Source organism: Leiobunum rupestre, chromosome 10, assembly GCF_980474605.1.
Source record: "Leiobunum rupestre chromosome 10, qqLeiRupe1.1.hap1, whole genome shotgun sequence".
In the NCBI taxonomy this organism is placed as follows: domain Eukaryota; kingdom Metazoa; phylum Arthropoda; class Arachnida; order Opiliones; family Sclerosomatidae; genus Leiobunum; species Leiobunum rupestre.
Window position 1 is genome coordinate 8,925,990 of NC_143393.1, and position 20,556 is coordinate 8,946,545.

General features: G+C 39.5%; 1 protein-coding gene across 1 annotated transcript in view; it reads left to right on the forward strand.

Annotated features, from left to right (window-relative positions):
- Elk (Eag-like K[+] channel) overlaps positions 1-20,028 on the forward strand; it is a 139,146-nt gene extending 119,118 nt beyond the window's left edge. The window contains exons 3-16 of the mRNA XM_090160817.1: positions 11,651-11,884; positions 11,960-12,103; positions 12,173-12,309; positions 12,377-12,611; positions 12,684-12,844; positions 13,030-13,110; positions 13,180-13,309; positions 13,384-13,566; positions 13,645-13,844; positions 13,924-14,173; positions 14,583-14,803; positions 15,117-15,262; positions 15,329-15,462; positions 16,030-20,028. Of these exons, the coding sequence (XP_090016943.1) occupies positions 11,651-11,884; positions 11,960-12,103; positions 12,173-12,309; positions 12,377-12,611; positions 12,684-12,844; positions 13,030-13,110; positions 13,180-13,309; positions 13,384-13,566; positions 13,645-13,844; positions 13,924-14,173; positions 14,583-14,803; positions 15,117-15,262; positions 15,329-15,462; positions 16,030-16,823 (3,050 nt within the window). The 3' untranslated portion in view covers positions 16,824-20,028. The remainder of the gene's footprint in view (positions 1-11,650; positions 11,885-11,959; positions 12,104-12,172; positions 12,310-12,376; positions 12,612-12,683; positions 12,845-13,029; positions 13,111-13,179; positions 13,310-13,383; positions 13,567-13,644; positions 13,845-13,923; positions 14,174-14,582; positions 14,804-15,116; positions 15,263-15,328; positions 15,463-16,029) is intronic.
- The last annotated feature ends 528 nt before the right edge of the window (positions 20,029-20,556 follow it).

Sequence of the window (20,556 nt, forward strand, 5' to 3'; positions counted from 1 at the left end):
TATCACAAAAATATAAAACAAATAAAGAGTTGGGAAATACGGGTACTTTAAAAGAACCAGTGACTAAACAGAAATTCCAAACGAAATAAACGCAAATGAGGAATTGATAAGCCAGTGATCTTCTCCGGGATATCAGCCAGCAACGTATTCGTCTCAGAAGGAAAAACGAATTATCCAATAGCCCACATCTGGCCGAGCTTAAAGCAACTGTCGGTTCTATCATTGCCACCTGTATTATGAAAAGGCCCCTGTTATTAGAGATGGCCATGAATCTATCCGAATCTTCGAAAAAAAGCGACTTTCGTGGAGAGCGTGGAGCCATCTATTAATGGCCAAGGAAGCTAAAATTCAAAATAGCGAAACAATAACGTCGTCAGAGAGCCATTATAGAGTGTTATATTTAGACCACTTTTTCTCTACTTAATGAACTTTAACCTAAATTATATATCCCATATAAAATATATTGTAAACAATTACTATAATTGAAGTTATTGACAAATTTACAAACGAGCCAATCAAAACGAAGCAAACTTTTATGTCCCGCCCTTTGGGTCAAAATGTAGATTCAGCATCTTGTTTTGATCTCGACGCTAGCGACATCTAGAGCCGACACTTGCTTTAAGGTAGTACGTTGGACCAAGCTGCAGGGAATTCATGGTCATATATCCACCGAGATCGAAAATCGAACACTTCACTAACCTCGCGATTGTTAGTAAGTCACCATCTTCAGATAGTGATGACACTGACACACGACGTCATGTTTTACGAACAGCTTCGATTAATTCATCTCGGTTAGAATTCCACCTTGTTTGAACGCGCAAATTAAAATTCTAAAGGAGCTTTTAAAGGCTAAAGGTAGTTCCTAATTAGTCGAAGACGCTCATCCAATCAAAGTAATTTAACGTCCATACCTCCGACGCTCCAATAGATACGGGTCATTCGCGTGGGTGGCGGGGAAGCCAACGTCCAGAAAGCGGAAGCGCTTTCCTCTCGCGCGTGGGAGAGTCCATCCGTGGTCATCACAGTCCGCGGGGAAAAATTTCCTGACCAGGCGGAAGGAACCCGTAAGTCCGGCCCAATCAAAGCCCATCCCTTCATCGAGGACACCATTCTTTCTTACTTACTCACTCTCGGTCTCTGTTCTTACCCCGTTTCAAATCTACAAACCTTTATTCGGTTCGAGTGACTAATCCCCCATTGGCTTTGAGGTTTTTTCGCTTGATTCGATTCTGATTTATAGGACGCGACCGCCGACCAACAACGAAAAGTCTACTCGGACTTAGCGAGCTCGATCTTGCTGGCCATGGGGTGGAAGCCATTCACGCGCAATCTTTCCACGAATAAGGGCTTCGGGCAGATAATTAGTATTAAAACTGTAGGAAGTGTCAAGGCTGGTTCACACGGGCAGTGTTTTCCTGATTTTCTCTATTTTCTCGTTTTACCACCTTTTCCCGTTGTTCTGGCGCACGGGAAAACGACTGTACACACGGACAAAATTTAACGGATTTTTCCGCCGTCAGCGCGGCCGGGAAACGAGAAAACGGAGAAAAAAATGTTGAAATATCTTTACTTTATTTTCCCGGTTTTTGAAGCTCTTTGAGTTCGACTAATCAGCGAGCGTTTCGCTGTCACGTGATATAAGGAGCGATTTTTAAAAGTAGGCTTAAGAATTTTTGCGTCTACCACGTGACGGCATAACGCTCACTGACTGGTCGAGTCCAACGCCCCTCAAAAAAAGGTTATCCGTTTCCTCGTTCAACGGCAGCGCTCGCTCTGATAAAATCCAGCAAATTTTGTCCGTGTGTACAGTCGTGTTCCTGCGCGCCAGAACCACGGGAAAAGGCGGTAAAACTATAAAATATAGAAAACCAGGAAAACACTGCCAGTGTGAACCAGGCTTTATACTTGTGGTTTACTGCACGAATAAGGACGAAGAACGGTTCGGTCAGATAATTAGTATTAATACAGTAGGAAGTGTCATACTTATTATACTATTTTTGGGGCGATTTAGTTTTCAAAAGTTATGTTTTTCCAAATTGTAGAAAATACGATTCTACGGGGTGTTTCAAATTGTTTTTTTTTAGCTAGGCTAATACCCAAGGCACCACCTTAGGCCTAAGTCGTCGAGCGACTTTTGAAGCCCTTAATCCAGGTGGCCGGGTTATGCAAAACTTTTAAGGGGTTGTAGGGGGTGAGTTGAGAAGTATGCCTGTTTTTTTTTCCCATTTTCGTACGATGAGTTAAAAGAGCGCCAGAGAGTTTCAAAGTGTGACCTACTAGCTCCTGGAAGTAGACTGCAACAAGCGCAAAACCAAGCAGCAGGGACTTTAAATACTGTTTAAGTTTACTTTTTTACGCTGCTTAATTCAATTTGTTTACAAAGTCCTTTTTACCTATCACACAAACCCAAACCTTACTGTTCGCGTTTTCCTGCTGCTTGGTTTTGCGCTTGTTTCAGCCTACTTCCAGTGGGCTAGTAGGCCACACTTTGAAGCTGTCTGGCGTTCTTTTAACTCATCGTAGGGAAATGGGGCAAAAACAGGCATACTTCTCAACTCAAACCCTACAACTCCTTAAATTTTTTGCATAACCGTTTGAAAGACCCTGTATATTGTGGAATAATGTTGTGTCGAAACTAGTCGCCTGTTAATATTTGTTAATAAATATATTTTTACTTGGGCATTATGAACGTGTTTTTATTCTTCTCGTTTTAATCAATGAACGTAAGGTGTTACAAAATATAATGATAATTTATTACGATTACCGAGATAACGTGATATGGTAGATTTTGGCATAATTCTCAACTCAGCCCCTACAACTCCTTCAAATTTTTGCATAACCTTTTGAAACACCCTGTATATCTCAATCTAAGATTTTTCGCATTCAACACCAAGTTTTTATTTCGGTTATTTAAGAGCAATTCCTAATAGAAAATCCAGAATGGACTATACGGAACTGTCTTTTCCAAAAGCGGTAGACTCCATTTACGAATCGAGGCGAGTATCCGACGCTTCGGTGATCTCTGGCTCCCAGGAATACGAAATGATTTCGGTGTCCGAACGTATCGTCTCCAGACTCGGGGGATCTCGGGTATGGCCAATATGGAAAATTCCTGTCTGAAAAGCGTGGGAGGGTAAAATTATTGGCGCGCTTTTGATATTCAGACGGCAATATTCTCGTGCCGGTATTCCGATCTTCCCAATAATGTCGAGGAGTGTCTCGCCTTGAATAAGATTCTGTAGAAATCGAGTCGAAGGAAGAAAAGAAGCCGAAGAATCTTCTTTTTTATTTGTGGTTTGGCTCGTAATGGGCTCGCGGAAGAAACTGTCCTCGATGAAAACCACGGGGGAAATTCCTCCGGTCCTGACGTTATATTATCTTTGACGGAATTTCTGACTGCGGAAACGAGAAGGAATTCCTAACGATAATATTACGACAGTTACGTCTTTACTCCTCAAGGTGCCCTCTACTGCATTTCTTCGGAATATAGTAACTTCCGCTTAAGTATTCTTATACTCAATATTGCTGTATTTTCGTTCCGTAAGCGAACGAATTCGTTGAATCTCTATTTGGTTATTTCAGTTTATTTCAGGGAGCTGTTGGCTCGCGTGGCATGTAGGGCTTGCCACCACCCTCCTACGCAATGTAACCCGGCCACCTAAATTAAAGGCTTTAAAAGTCACTTGACGACTTAGGCCTATGGTGGTGCCTTGGGTATTAGCCTAGCTGATTATTATTGTTTGGTAGGATGCGCCATAGCTTATCTCTTTTCTCGCTCAAGGCGTTAGTCTTGAACGATAGTAGAAACACCCAATTCTTCTATTAGAGGAAGCGTGCCCGCCCTGAAGAGGTTTTCTCACTTGAAACCTTTATTGTTTCATATTCAATGTTTATTTTTTAAATGCACCCTCAATTAACATATAAACAACAATATCGGAGCTATAAATTAATTATTTTCATTATAGTTTGGATATTTATTCAAATATAATTTCTTGATAATGAGGTACGTGGTTTTAGATTCACGAAACGTGTTCTAGTAGATACAAGAAACTAAAGCACAACCCAACCGGATACTTAAAGTGGAATAATTAAAGTGGAATAATTAAAGTGGAATAATTAAAGTGGAATAATTAAAGTGGAATAATTAAAGTGGAATAATTAAAGTGGAATAATTAAAGTGGAATAATTAAAGTGGAATAATTAAAGTGGAATAATTAAAGTGGAATAATTAAAGTGGAATAATTAAAGTGGAATAATTAAAGTGGAATAATTAAAGTGGAATAATTAAAGTGGAATAATTAAAGTGGAATAATTAAAGTGGAATAATTAAAGTGGAATAATTAAAGTGGAATAATTAAAGTGGAATAATTAAAGTGGAATAATTAAAGTGGAATAATTAAAGTGGAATAATTAAAGTGGAATAATTAAAGTGGAATAATTAAAGTGGAATAATTAAAGTGGAATAATTAAAGTGGAATAATTAAAGTGGAATAATTAAAGTGGAATAATTAAAGTGGAATAATTAAAGTGGAATAATTAAAGTGGAATAATTAAAGTGGAATAATTAAAGTGGAATAATTAAAGTGGAATAATTAAAGTGGAATAATTAAAGTGGAATAATTAAAGTGGAATAATTAAAGTGGAATAATTAAAGTGGAATAATTAAAGTGGGATAATTAAAGTGGAATAATTAAAGTGGGATAATTAAAGTGGGATAATTAAAGTGGGATAATTAAAGTGGGATAATTAAAGTGGGATAATTAAAGTGGGATAATTAAAGTGGGATAATTAAAGTGGGATAATTAAAGTGGGATAATTAAAGTGGGATAATTAAAGTGGGATAATTAAAGTGGGATAATTAAAGTGGGATAATTAAAGTGGGATAATTAAAGTGGGATAATTAAAGTGGGATAATTAAAGTGGGATAATTAAAGTGGGATAATTAAAGTGGGATAATTAAAGTGGGATAATTAAAGTGGGATAATTAAAGTGGGATAATTAAAGTGGGATAATTAAAGTGGGATAATTAAAGTGGAATAATTAAAGTGGAATAATTAAAGTGGAATAATTAAAGTGGAATAATTAAAGTGGAATAATTAAAGTGGAATAATTAAAGTGGAATAATTAAAGTGGAATAATTAAAGTGGAATAATTAAAGTGGAATAATTAAAGTGGAATAATTAAAGTGGAATAATTAAAGTGGAATAATTAAAGTGGAATAATTAAAGTGGAATAATTAAAGTGGAATAATTAAAGTGGAATAATTAAAGTGGAATAATTAAAGTGGAATAATTAAAGTGGAATAATTAAAGTGGAATAATTAAAGTGGAATAATTAAAGTGGAATAATTAAAGTGGAATAATTAAAGTGGGATAATTAAAGTGGAATAATTAAAGTGGGATAATTAAAGTGGGATAATTAAAGTGGGATAATTAAAGTGGGATAATTAAAGTGGGATAATTAAAGTGGGATAATTAAAGTGGGATAATTAAAGTGGGATAATTAAAGTGGGATAATTAAAGTGGGATAATTAAAGTGGGATAATTAAAGTGGGATAATTAAAGTGGGATAATTAAAGTGGGATAATTAAAGTGGGATAATTAAAGTGGGATAATTAAAGTGGGATAATTAAAGTGGGATAATTAAAGTGGGATAATTAAAGTGGGATAATTAAAGTGGGATAATTAAAGTGGGATAATTAAAGTGGGATAATTAAAGTGGGATAATTAAAGTGGGATAATTAAAGTGGGATAATTAAAGTGGGATAATTAAAGTGGGATAATTAAAGTGGGATAATTAAAGTGGGATAATTAAAGTGGGATAATTAAAGTGGGATAATTAAAGTGGGATAATTAAAGTGGGATAATTAAAGTGGGATAATTAAAGTGGGATAATTAAAGTGGGATAATTAAAGTGGGATAATTAAAGTGGGATAATTAAAGTGGGATAATTAAAGTGGGATAATTAAAGTGGGATAATTAAAGTGGGATAATTAAAGTGGGATAATTAAAGTGGGATAATTAAAGTGGGATAATTAAAGTGGGATAATTAAAGTGGGATAATTAAAGTGGGATAATTAAAGTGGGATAATTAAAGTGGGATAATTAAAGTGGGATAATTAAAGTGGGATAATTAAAGTGGGATAATTAAAGTGGGATAATTAAAGTGGGATAATTAAAGTGGGATAATTAAAGTGGGATAATTAAAGTGGGATAATTAAAGTGGGATAATTAAAGTGGGATAATTAAAGTGGGATAATTAAAGTGGGATAATTAAAGTGGGATAATTAAAGTGGGATAATTAAAGTGGGATAATTAAAGTGGGATAATTAAAGTGGGATAATTAAAGTGGGATAATTAAAGTGGGATAATTAAAGTGGGATAATTAAAGTGGGATAATTAAAGTGGGATAATTAAAGTGGGATAATTAAAGTGGGATAATTAAAGTGGGATAATTAAAGTGGGATAATTAAAGTGGGATAATTAAAGTGGGATAATTAAAGTGGGATAATTAAAGTGGGATAATTAAAGTGGGATAATTAAAGTGGGATAATTAAAGTGGGATAATTAAAGTGGGATAATTAAAGTGGGATAATTAAAGTGGGATAATTAAAGTGGGATAATTAAAGTGGGATAATTAAAGTGGGATAATTAAAGTGGGATAATTAAAGTGGGATAATTAAAGTGGGATAATTAAAGTGGGATAATTAAAGTGGGATAATTAAAGTGGGATAATTAAAGTGGGATAATTAAAGTGGGATAATTAAAGTGGGATAATTAAAGTGGGATAATTAAAGTGGGATAATTAAAGTGGGATAATTAAAGTGGGATAATTAAAGTGGGATAATTATTCAAAAACCACTGGTTTTCACACTATGTATAACACGTGGTTAGAAAAATTAGGCGATGGAATTATGTATTACCCCGAATTCCTAAAAAGGCTATACTCCCTTTGACGCAAATGTTCATTCGAAATTCGGATAAGCGAGTTTCAATTATATCTATTACACGCGCAGTTAGATGAAAAGCAGACTCTGACGTCATACCTTCGGCTTCACTTTCGTGTTAAATTTTAAAGAAGATAGATGGCGGTGCTGTTATGGAAACTTGCTTATTATTAAATGTATTTCTTTTAAATATATTCAGCGATTCCGGAGAGGAAATCTAGTAAAAACTGCTATTTTCGTAATTAAACGATTAAAATAGTTTGAACATTTTCAAATTATAAATTTTATTACGTATAACCATTAGTTTGTCACTTTGGGGAATACTTTACTGAGAGCTAGTAACGAAGTGACGTCATCACAAGAAGAAAACCCCCCTAGCGAGGCGCTGTCCAAGGCTACGTGTGACGCTTTAGCAAGCGGACGCAAAATGTAGTCTGTCTTATGAATAGCTCTCACGTCGTCAGTAAAACTTTTGCATGTGAAGAATAGGAAGTGTCACACTTATGTAACAATATTTTACACTTAAGGTATATAACGTATTAAAGTGAACTCTCTACCGGTATTGAACTCGCGTGAAACTCGGGTTGTTCAGATTTCATATTGTTTTTTTTTTGTTTTTTTTTTTTCAATTTTAAAGGTCAAAACTGAACTTCAAACTAACTTAACCTGGGTTTTTCAGATTTAGTATGTTTCTGTCCCATAAACAATTCGCTTGTTCCGGATTAATAGGGTACTCTTTTTACTCCTCCTCAAAAGCGGGGTTAAGCTTATCCAGAATCCTGGCAGACATTTTGGGAAAACGTTTTCACACCGTCTCGAACTATTCGCCACCGCAGAATCGGAGTAAAAAGACGTCATAGGCTAATCTTGTAACCCTCCTCCGAAATCCCAGAACACCTCTTCTTACAAGGAGAGTACCCGAGGTGTTTATTGCCGATTTTGTTCAAAGTCGGCCGTAATGTAAACCAATATGAGGTATGAAATTTTACAAAAGGAGACTTTGCACTACCCATTCCATTTGCCATGGCAACCGAAAATGTTTTTGATCACTTAAAACCAAAAAATCTCCATTTAAAAAAGCATGGGATTTGTTCGCTTTCACTGGGTCCCAGCTACGAAAATTCTTAAAAAAAATTAAAAATCACGAAATGGGTAATTTGGACCACATTTAGGTAAATTTCATCAAGTTTGGGTAAATTGGAACATTTTTAGGGTAAAATTGTAACAATTTTTGGGTAAAATAAGGAAAAAATCTTATTTTTGTTTTAAGTGGTCAAAAACATTTTCGGTTGCCATGGCAAATCGAATGCGTAGTGCAACGTCTCCTTTTGGAAAATTTCATATCTCATATCATATGAAAACGTGGGCTAAGAATATGAAGTTCATAAATGCGCCCTTTATATTTTTGCAGGACCCCGATATAGACTCATTTGCATCTTGAATTTCTCATCTTTATATCTGTCAAGATGAACAGGGAGCGAGCCGCTACTTTGTCTTCGCTCTCTCGCTCGTGCCAGAATGGGACTGTAGCCTCGTTTCGTCGTTAGTCGCTCGTTTGAGCGACGACTCACGGAAAATTGCCTTAATGAGAGGCATGACCCGTTTGCGCGTTCCTGGGGCTACACTTTCTCGTTCTAGGTGTGTTCTTCGCCTCGCGGCGGACCGATGAAATATGACACTAGCGCCTTCCCCTGTTTGCCCAGATTTCCCAGCGCGTCCCTTTGTCCTAGTTTGGTTCCGTGTCGTTCCCGTTATCATCCGGGATTCTCAAGGGGTAGACCAAATTAGCCTAATTTACTCGGTCGTATTCAAAGCGTAGTTTTCGGACCTCAGCCCTCCGCTTCGTATAAATTTCGCATCCCCCCGCGTACGCGAGTCTACTAAAAGGTCAAAATGTCTCCAGTAACAAAGGCTCGGACGAAGCGGTTATTTTTGGAAACTGCCTCTAATTATTACGATGCGTTTAGCGCAGCCCCCTTTTTGGAGTCTTTAGCTGCTCAGCGCTGAGCTCAACGGTCAGCGGTTTTTTACTGAACGGGTTTTTTGACTTCCGGTTTTGACGTCACGTTGCCCGTCCGTTGAGCAACGAAGTCATCGTTTTTCGAGCAAATTTTTTCGTTGCTCAACGGTCACGTGACGTCGCAGCACGGACTCCAAGGAATAAGGCTAGCTGCAGACGCCGCAAGTCTGATATTTTACAAAATTTACAACAAGCGTAAAAAGCGTTCAACAAGATCCAACGTCATGTTAGCAACGGTCTCAACGAAAATCATTTTTCAGCTACTTCGTTGAGTTACTCTACGCAGCCTTTATTTTGGATGAAAATGTTGGTGGCCCAAGGATTCTTTATTAATAAAGAATCCTTGGGTGGCCGAAGTTTTAAATTTTGAAGAAACGTTTTTCGTGGGTTTTAGTTCCCTGACCATGTTTTGCGGCCCTCAAGGGGTCGGAGTGTGCAATAACTGGTGGCTTTACCGGGGAGTCGGGGTCCGGCTCTTGTAACCCGTACGGGCGGTGGCGCACTGGGAGGTGTTAGCTCCGTCCAAAGGGTCCTATCTCCAACCTCCGACTTCGGTCAGGTGTGGGCTGGATACTGGGCTTCGGCCCAGGCTAATGGAGAGGGGCCGGGCAAACTGGCCGCCTCGGCGGATTGGATTGCCTGCTGTGGGGCTGCGGGCCTCCGTATGAGGGCGTGGCGGACCCATCTCCCGGCCTTTTGGGTCACATCGGGATCTCCGGTGCCAGCTGTGCCGGGTTATGTGGGCTGCTGCGTGCCTGCCGTTCCCCTTTAGGCGCTCTCTCCAAAGGGCTTGGCTCCCTGCCTTTGTAGGTGGGGTGTCGGCCGGAGTTGCTAGAGCATCCGTTCTCTATCCCACTGCTGTGTGCGAAGTGGCGGGCTGGTCGTCCCATTGTTGCACCTTCTGCTGGGTTGAGTGGTTTGCGTCGAGGGTGCGACCGTCAGTAGTAGGGTTCTGCTACCCATGCTGGTTTTGTCACCTGTCCGGGCTTGTGGACGCTGGCGTAGGGCATTCTGATGATAGGCCTCCGCTGGTGTGGTTTCTTGATTTTACCGGTACAGCGGGCTATAAATTCTGACAACATCACCATGTTTTGCGAAATTCAAAGGACAGACATACATTTCAAATATAAAATTAATTTAAATAGTACCAATTTGTTTTTTCAAGACTTAATATCTTGTTAGTAGTTGGTGTCTTAGGCTCTAGCCGACACCATATCGTGGGACTCAGGACTCTCAAAAAAAATATCTTGTTAGTAAATAAAAATTATATTTCGAAAGAACCAACTTTATATGTAAATTTCTGAGAATGCTCTACCACCTCTTCGTTGAAATGTTTTGTCTTCGGCCTACAGGTGAAAAGTAAATTTTTTCCTAAGCCATGACATTAATCCAATTTTCTGTAAAATTAAAGAATTATCTTGATAATAAATATACACTGAAAAATTTTAAAATTCTAGATCAATTAGATTTTCAAAACGGTGTCTGGGTCGAAAAAAAAATTATTTATTCTCCGATTTGTGCTAAATTAGTTAATTACCGTAATGTCAGAAATATAAGGTAATTTTATAAATCGGTAAATTACTGTAATTTACTGATTTTATTATATATATTTTTTACGTTTTAGCTTCATTAGAATCTTTAAGGTCAATGTCATATGCTTTATTTTTATGTAGAGCCTTATAATCAACTGATGGCGCTAAGGCTTTTTTTATACACAAATCGGTGTCGACCCAAGGCCTTAGACACCAGCACACAATAACTGATTATTCAGGGTGAGATAAGTGTGACGGCCACTGGCCAACGGGGGGATACGTGGGGACAGGGGTGGGGACACCCGTGGCGGAAGTATTCCGGCCACCCTTTGGGGGGTTGGTGATCGTCCTCACACGGCCATCCACAAACTCTGCCTCCCAGACGCTTGGGATTACAGGAGTACGCCACTACTCCCGGCATGGCGCTATGGCTGAGTCTGCTTGAAAGCGGAAGTTGTGTGGTTTCGTATTCAAAATCTTTTTTTTATAGATTTCTTTTTTGAATCCCACAATTTTAATATATTTCAAGGAGATAACCTGACATTCTTGTAACTTTATGGCGAATGTTTGTCTACATAACTTGCAGGCAAACAGATCGCATTTACCCGGTTTTAACGACTGTTGTTCAAAATATTTTTTAATAAGTCTAATTTTTTTCTTACTCATGTTTGGTAATTAATACCTAATTTAACAGTAGTAATCTATAGTAAAAAAACTATATTACTTCGCCAGTTAAGTTCAAAATCACAAAAAAAGACACTAAACTAAAGCAGAAACTCGAGCACTCACGCACAGTGACTCCGACTAAATACACGACAGTGGCACAACATCCGTCCGTCCGTCGCAATGCGGTTAGGTTTTGAGTTTTTTCCAACTTTTAGACTTATTTAGCCACATTCTCGCACGTTAGAAAAGATAAAGTTGAGAAACACGAATATGACGGTAATTCACGATAAATTACCCTAGTAATTATCAGGGTATTTACGATTTTAGTAATTTACCGATTTAGAAACTAATCAGGCCTTGTGAACTTCAAGCGTAATAAATAAAAAATATTGAAGTTATATTGTTTGGCGTTTTAAAATAATCTTTAAAAAAATGTAGATACGCTCTGTGGAATGTGTTTGAAAGAGTTTATTTTTATTCTAATAGACAGCAATTTTGTTCTTGGAAATGCCCAAGTTCCCACGATATACCCCATCGTGTACTGCTCGGATGGCTTCTGCGACTTGACGGGCTTTTCGCGAGCTCAAATAATGCAGAAGGGCTGCGCCTGCACTTTCCTCTTTGGACCCGAAACCAAGGAGGAACACGTTCAAGAGATCGAGAGCTCTTTGGAAAACAAAATGGAACTCAAAATGGAAGTCACTTTCTACAAGAGAAACGGTAAGTTTTGTTAAATACGCGCGGTTCGAAGACCATTTCTTATTCAGTCTAAGACGACGCGGATGTTTCTTTCAGGAACTCCATTCTGGTGCCTTTTGGACATCGTTCCAATTAAGAACGAGAAGCACGAAGTGGTCCTGTATCTCGCTTCGCACAAAGATATCACCAAAAGCAAGATGGCCGAAATGGAGAACGAGGAGGCTGATGACAGTGGAGATGGTGAGTGTGACGCGCAACGTACTTTCTTTCAATCGGTATTTAATTAGCTTTGAAATCTGACTGAATTAGAAGCGAACGGTGCTCTAGACCCTGAGAGCTGCTTGCCCAGTAACCATTATCAAAGACGTAGAAGTCGAGCCGTTCTCTATCAGTTATCTGGTCACTATCGACAAGACAAAAGGACGTCGAAATTAAAACTTAACAATGTTAGTTTATCAATCTCTCTTCTTCCGGGTCTACTTTTACTCATTCTCGCTTATTTTGTGGTACTAGAACCTCCTACACACAGCTGCCTTACCGGAATACAAAACAGCCGCTATTAAGAAATCTAGATTCATTCTTTCGCATTACGGAGTTTTTAAGACGTGCTGGGATTGGCTCATACTGGTCGCTACCTTTTACGTTGCCGTTTTAGTTCCTTACATCGCCGCCTTCATAGACAATACCGAAACTTCGCACATGAAGACAATCATTAGCGACATTGTGGTCGAAGCCGCTTTCATTATAGGTATCTACGAACACGGACGTCGAAACAATTTCCACTAAAGCTTATTACGCGATTTCTGTTATATCCATTTAGATATCGCGTTAAATTTTAGAACCACGTACGTGAATCGCAAGGGCGAAGTGGTCGCCAAACCCAAGAATATCGCCAAAAACTACTTAAAAGGGTGGTTTGTCGTCGACCTTCTGGCCGCTTTGCCCTTCGACCTTCTTTACGCCGCCAACTTGTACAGCAGGGTTCGTATTATTTTTACAGTAAAGGGTGATTTTCACTAGAACAAAAATGCATTGACGCAAAAAAATTAGTACTAAAGGAGATTTTTGAACTCGACGTTCGCCGTCACGTCGATTTTTCCCAAGTGGAAAGCATCCTTAACCCTTGGTTTTTGTATCGGTTAGTGTCTCATATGTGCATTTTACAGGGCTGGCTAATGCATCTTTTGAAGCTTACCAGGCTGCTGCGCCTGGCGCGTCTCCTTCAGAAGATGGATCGGTACTCTCAGGTACAAAATTTTGACACACTTCAGGGTCCATCTTTCTGAACTTGAACCGTCTCCCTTTTTTAAATCCAGTACAGTGCCATCATCCTAACACTACTGATGCTCATGTTTAGCCTGGTAGCCCACTGGCTAGCGTGTCTGTGGTATATCATAGCCCGTAGTGAAATTGATGCCAATAGAAACAACAGCTACTGGAACGTCGGTAAGTGGCGAGACATCAACTAATGTCGAATATCTGATAGGACGTTACAATGCGAATTCCTCTTTCCGTTACAGGCTGGATCCATCAGCTAACCGAGAAACTAAATTACGTGTCCATCAATGAAACGGACATAGCTACTGCCTATATCACCGCCCTCTATTTTACTACTAGCAGTTTAACTAGCGTCGGATTCGGGAACGTCTCCGCCAACACGAACGCTGAAAAGGTCTTTTCCATCATTACAATGTTAATTGGAGGTATGAAAGTCAGACTTCCGTTATTGTTGCTAGCGCCGGTTACCGTTGTTATATCTTTGGTTGTCTTTCGCGTCGCAGCTCTGATGCACGCTGTTGTGTTCGGTAACGTGACTGCCATAATACAACGGATGTATTCTCGAAGGTCCCAATATCAAACCAAACTCAGGGATCTGAAGGATTTTTTCAGGCTCCATCAGATTCCTAAGCAGCTACGTCAGAAAATGATGGACTATTTTCAGACTACGTGGTCGCTCAATCACGGGATTGATCCCAACGAGGTACCATTCCTTTACCCGCCATCTGGTGTCTTTCAACTAACTGAAATCGCTATTACGCTGTTGTTTCCTTCGCGCGTAGATTCTTCGAGAGTTCCCAGACGAGCTGCGCGGGGACGTCTCGATGCACTTGCACAAGGAGATATTGTCTCTGCCCATCTTCGAAACGGCTCCTCAAGGCTGTTTGAAACTTTTGTCCCGACATATCAAGAGTAACTTCTGCGCTCCGGGAGAGTATTTGATTCACCGAGGCGACGCCCTAGCCAACATCCATTTGGTCTGTAACGGATCCATGGAAGTCCTGCAGAACAGTATGGTCGTTGCTATCTTAGGTGGGTGTAAATGGTTAGACATTTCTAGAGAGGCTGATCACTTTGCGTAATTTGTGTACACGCTTCTCGTAATAAGTGCAGAGTCTCGGAGTAATCTCGAAGTAATCCGCGTACTTCAAATACTCTCTACGTACTGTGCGCCTACTTTGCGCAATCTTGATGTAATCTGCGTACACCGAGTAATCTCCACGTACTACGCGTACACTTAACGTAACCTCGTTGTAGCCCGTGTAATCTTGTTGTAATGTTGTAATCTGCCTACTCAGAGTAATCTCAACTTACTCCGCGACCTCTTCTCGGCATAATCTTCTATTAATCTCAGCGTGATCGGTGTACAAGCGACTCTAAGTGATCAGCCCCTCGACATAGTTTCAGTTGTATTGACGACGTCGATTGATTTTGTTCTCAGGGAAAGGTGATTTAGTAGGATGCGATATCGCGATGAATAACGAAAACACCGTTCAAAAGTCGTCAAGCGACGTTAAGGCCTTAACGTACTGCGATTTGAAGTGTATCTACATTCCCGGACTGATGGAAGTTCTCAAATTGTACGCCGAGTTTGCCGAAACTTTCTGCAACGAAATCCTCCACGACCTGACCTATAACCTTCGTGAAGGATACGAGAATGAGGTCAAAACTAATTCGTTTATGAATGGCGTACGCATGATCATCTCTTCTTTCTCTTTTTCTATTTTCTACGCATACGATTAAAGATGACCCGTAATCTCTGTACTAGTGGAATTTATAGTAGACCCCGCATTGACCTCAAACACGCGTTCTTCTAGAAAATATTAGTCCCGTTACTTTTCTCTTGGAATGGCTGATAACAGTGTAGCTTCGAGATTATAGATCTCAGTAGACGTAGTAGGCTGTTCACGATTGATGAGAATTCCCTTTAACCTTTTCAATGACTAAACTACAGTCGTTCTTCGCTATTTTACAGGCGGAGGAGACGAACGGGTTGTTGTCATTAACGTTGCCGTCGATTTCCGAGGACGATGAAAATAATGACAGCGATGGAACGGCTCCTCTGTCCCCGCTTTCGCCCTCGGCCAACGCTAACAAGACGCAGACAAAATTTCACAGCAAGTGAGTGCTTTTTATTCAGCGCGTTCGTATCGATACACCATTGACCGTCGTTATCGTCATTTGCAGCGAGGAGACTTGGGAGACCAAAAACCGTCACTTCGAAGCTCATCCGCACAATTTGCGCAAACCAGCTGGAATTCAAAAGGCATCTTGGAAGTACGATAAACCGCTCCGCTCCGCAGCGACTCATCCTAATCTAGGTGGGGTTCTTTCTTCATTAATTTGATATTTCAATTTAGTAGGATAGATCCTTCAAGTTTTAGTTTTGTCGTGGTTTCTGGATTTATCTATGTAAGGATTGGGTTGGGCAACAAACGATTACTTGAGACTAGGGGCAGCGAGTAAACATTAAGATTCATTGACAGATAAGCTGGTCCCACAGCCTAGGTTAGTAAAAATAGTAAATACACAACCTACTATAAATTCCTTTCATAGCAGAAGACATTTTTGTAATTAATTGCACTACCGCCATCTCGAGAGCGTTAATCATTAATAGTTCAGCAACGACTCCAAGGATGACGTCACGGCTGTCAAGAGCAAGGCGCCACGAGATAGTAGGATTGATCCACGCCGACAACAGCATTCTAGAAATGTATGAAATTTAGTCTCACTTTATGGGCCAGACTTGGTAGGTAAAGGGTTTACAGGGTCGATTCTATTATGGATTGCCTGTTGTCCCGAATTAGGGCTTTAAGCATAGGCCAGTTCTGCCAGGATTTTTCTTTCGAATTTGAATACTCATTTGTTTCTAGGGCGTTCCTTGGAAGTGTTCGAAATCAGGGACGAATTGGAGATCACTCGCTGCAGTGTGGAACGGTTGGATACTCAAATGTCATCCCTGACCAGAGACGTGGCCACGTTGAGCCACGAAGTTCGGACTACCTTGAATCTTCTGAAACAGTTGTGTAGCAACCAAGGAAGTAGCAGCATTCCCCCGCAAAGTACGCAGTCTTGCGAATTCCTTCAAAGTCTCGAAGGTCTTTCTTTGCCCAGAAGATCTTCCTCGCAGCCTTTCGGTATTTCTTCCAGCGACATCGGGCTATCAGCTCACAGAAACAATAACGCCGGAAGTGTCGGTGCCAGTGTCGGTGGTGGTGGAGGATCCGGTAGCAAAAATTCTTGCGCGACCCAAACGGAAGTTTTTCTTCTAAACGACCTGGTCGGGAAAGTCACCGATTCAGGGTCGCCGCCCCCGAACTCCGGCTACTCTTCTAGTTCCTCGAACGAGGACAAGGTACGGTTCATCATTGGTCAAATGTCCGGAAATCGCGAGGATAGTGAAAGCGTTTCGGACGATAGCGTCCTAAGGACATCGTTTTCGACCGCCACGCCGCCCAAAGACACGGACTCCGTCTTCAAGAAAACGTGGACGAGCAATCACGAGTATCCCATCGACCTGTTAGGCTCCACTTCCTTCTCGGGGAACCCGGGTCGGGGCGGACTCCTGTCCGACTCTTCCTCGCGGGACCTTCTGGGCGGAAGTGACGATCACATGATTGACATTCTCGACCCGTCACCCTCTCCTTCCGTTTATAAGAGAAACCTTTCCACCGAACTATGAATGGAGCCGTCATCTAGCCGGGACTCATTTTGTTACAAATTATCGATTACATTCCACAATCTGGGCGATTTACCCGAGTGGGGAAACCGCCAAGTACCCCTGCGCCGTCGAGGATAAGAGCGCGCGGACGGATAATAAGTCGTTCCGTGAGATGGCTTCTGGGACATCGCGACGAGTCCGTAAACTTACGGGGTTCTTTACAAGTTTTAGAGGCTCGAAGTTGATATTTTTCATACGTAAGCCGCGATGGGAATGACGATTCCGCGAGTTTTTGAGGTTGGATGTTCTATTCGATCGTCTTTCCTCGGTATCTGGTCAGTCTTAACGCACTGTGATGTTTTTATTTTAATATCTAAAACGAGTGAGACCCTCATCTTTGTGGCGCTCTGGTTTCGTAAAGGCCTTAACCATTCACGGGCTAAATAGTCATTTTCTCCAAACCTGCGGGTCAGATTACGAGGAAATGAGCGTAACAAATATTGGTATAAAGCGTATTAGACCCTACAGTACGTCGAAACTCTCTTTAGGTTTAATTTCGAAATCAAAACGCCCCGAAATAGAGTATCGCGGTATTCATTTGGTTTTAATTCGGACACATTCTAGGATAATTTAACACTCAATTTGGAACTTTAATTCGAAAGTTCGTATTTATGTCTTTACCACTTTGACTGATTCTGGCATGGACCAAAGGTAGTCTAATCCGAAAAATTAGGGTCACAAAGATTTCACCGCAATTCCGGTTCTGACACCAAGTGACGTCATTACCCAAACCATGACGCGGGAAACGATCTTTTATACGCTTTGACTGGTGGAGCTATTGGTTTATTGCCCCGTGGATAAAGGGCACCATGTGGAGAATAGGTGGTATTCTACAAACCTACCCAACTATGGGCAATGACCTTGTACAGTTAAAGTTATCGTAGTTCCCTATTTCTAAACGTAGACAGTCAATATATTTAATATTTTCCCTTAGCTCTTCAAACTGTAAATTACTGGTATGCCTAGCTCGAAACTAAAGGATATTCCGTCGAGTTCTTCGGTTTCCATAAAGATTTGTTGAGATTAACGGTATTAGTGTGAGTGTAGGGAGGTTTTGGCTCTCGTGGCTACAACCCTCCTACGCGATTTAACCCGGTCACCTGGAATATTACCACTAATGCTGGTGGTGCCTCGGGTGTTACCCTAAGTGATTATTTTAATAATTATGAAGCCTAGCCGAGAAGCTCTACCCGAGATCCGTCCCCGACCGTATCATTAAAAAGTCAAAGTGGTAATACTAATTTTTGAATTAATCAAAAAGTGATTGTAGTTTAAGTTTGAATTAGTTACAATTGACGAGCGAAAATAGCGAAGAAAGTATAGATTGTTTGCAGCTTTCGAGGTAGTCGTAGAAATGTAAAAAATACACGATTGAAACTATTTTGATAACAAATGGGAGAAGTGGATTAGTCCCGTTCTAACGCCCTCCAAGTCGGGACGGAATACGATGTTTTCTTAAAGTCGCGAATCGCGAATGCTGAATAGAAAAAAAATCCTCTTCAGTCACATATAAATCTTGTACATACAAAACCAAAACCCATTCAAAGACAATCTTCTCTCCCAAATTTGAGCACAAATCGCAAAAATAAACAGAAATGAGATATCGCTATTTCGACACAGTCTTAAATATTAAATGTAACTGAAGACATAGAACTTAGAATAACACCGCACGAATCTATCCTCACCATTTTGGCTCTCCTGTAAATTACGAATTTACTTTCGTCTTTCACCCGAAATAGAGAAGTTAAGAGCCGCCTGTTTGAACGGGAACTTAAAAGGACACACCAATGTTTGAGATCTCCGGAAACAGGGAGGGAAAAATCCTAGAAAATGATTGGTCACATCTACTAGCACGATTTAAGAATTTAGGGGAGGAGCTACTCGATTTATACCCGAATATTTGAAACGACGGTGTGGTCCCTTTAAGGGTGCGTTGCTTTCTCAATCGAACAGAGAATCGTCCGCGAAGCCTAGACGTTCCCGTTCACGACGTCAGTTACTTAAGCTCTCTATTATTTTGCCTTTATCTTTCTATCAAAACGACTTGGAAATTTTTACGTCGGTGTGAAAAAATTAAGAATTTGAATAGCGAGTAATTGGAATGTTGAAATTATTTGGTAATTTCTATCGTTTTATTTTAATTAAAAAGCGTATAGAGAACAAAAGAGAAGAAACGGGACATATCATACATTTTGCCGCGAAAGAATCCGTGTTATCAGAAGTATATAATATACTTCTTACGAGAGAAGTATTTATGTCACCAAGATTGTATTTATTTATAATCAAAGAGAATGACTAGATTGAGACGGTCCAAGGGAATCTTGGTCTAATAGGCGAAACTATAAAGTCCAGGGGGCTGAAAAGATGGTAGTATCCTAAGAAATACAAACTATTTTTCATTTTATTTTGATCGATTCATCCAATTATTATTATTATTTAAAACATCTTGTAATAGAAAGGTGGAAGTTAATTAGCTGTCTGCAGTATCTGGAAGGAATATTATTTATTTACCGTTGCACGGCCAACTATGAACAGGAGTTACCGAATCGAAGTTGACTGTGATATGGTAGTCACGTGATTTTGTTTTCCCATTTTAACAAGTTAGTTAAGACTAAATTGACTTTATAGTTTCACCTATTTAACCGTAGATGGGGCTAGAAACACGTCGCTGGTAATTTGATTTTTTAGGAGGCAAGAGCTTATTGTTCGGGTGCGAGTGCGATTGCGACCCACGCAAAAAATCACATAGTAATTATCACAAAGTATAAATAAATTCTTGATCTCAGATATTCGCCCGAAAAATAGCTTCGCGGATTAGATGTTTAATATTCCTAAACAATAACTTTCTAAAACTATTACACGAGGAAAATAGTATTCATAAATAAGTGAATATCTTCAAGCAGTTTATTTATATATTTTTCGTCGTTAGGCAGAGTAATAAACGTGTTACATTTTGAACTCGAGCTTGCGAAGGAAGACGTTTCAATTTTACGGACACTTCTCTCGTAAGAGGTCTATTATACACTTCTGATGTTATATAATAATAATGAAAAATAATAACTGAAGGTACCTGATTATAATTTTAGGCATACTTTCAATTGATTTTCAATCTTAATTTTAATTAAATAGTAGACTTAATGTTCTTAATGACTAATTATTTAATAGAGATTGATCTCTTTAAAACAAATTCGCTCTGTTATTTTGTTATCAAGTTAATAATTTATTTATTGCCGTATCAGAAAATTGTTTTTTTAAATTACCAGTCAAAATAATTCGGTAAATTGTGAGGGAAATTAAGAAACTTATTTAATGAAATATTCTAATGATATGCCCCTAGTAGGGTAAAAATGAATTTCTGGCCCCGCTTCTGATTTGAACTCGTCATTCTGGCCGAAATTTGTTTTCTTATTGAAAGGTTGTCTGGCTATGCAAAAATATTCGTATATACCCGAGATATATACATTATTGTAATTATTAAATATTAAAAGATGGGATTTCTAGAGCCTAAAATATATCAGTTTGTATAATTAGTAGTTTTATCTTTTAAGAAAATGAAAAACAAAGCAAAAAAACGCTGTACGCTGTGATTTTTATAGATCCGGAATTCCCCCAATTCAAATTAACCACGGACGCATTTCTTGTTTGAAGAGAGCAGTGAGGATTAAGAATATTCGTTAGGCCCATACTTTTCAAT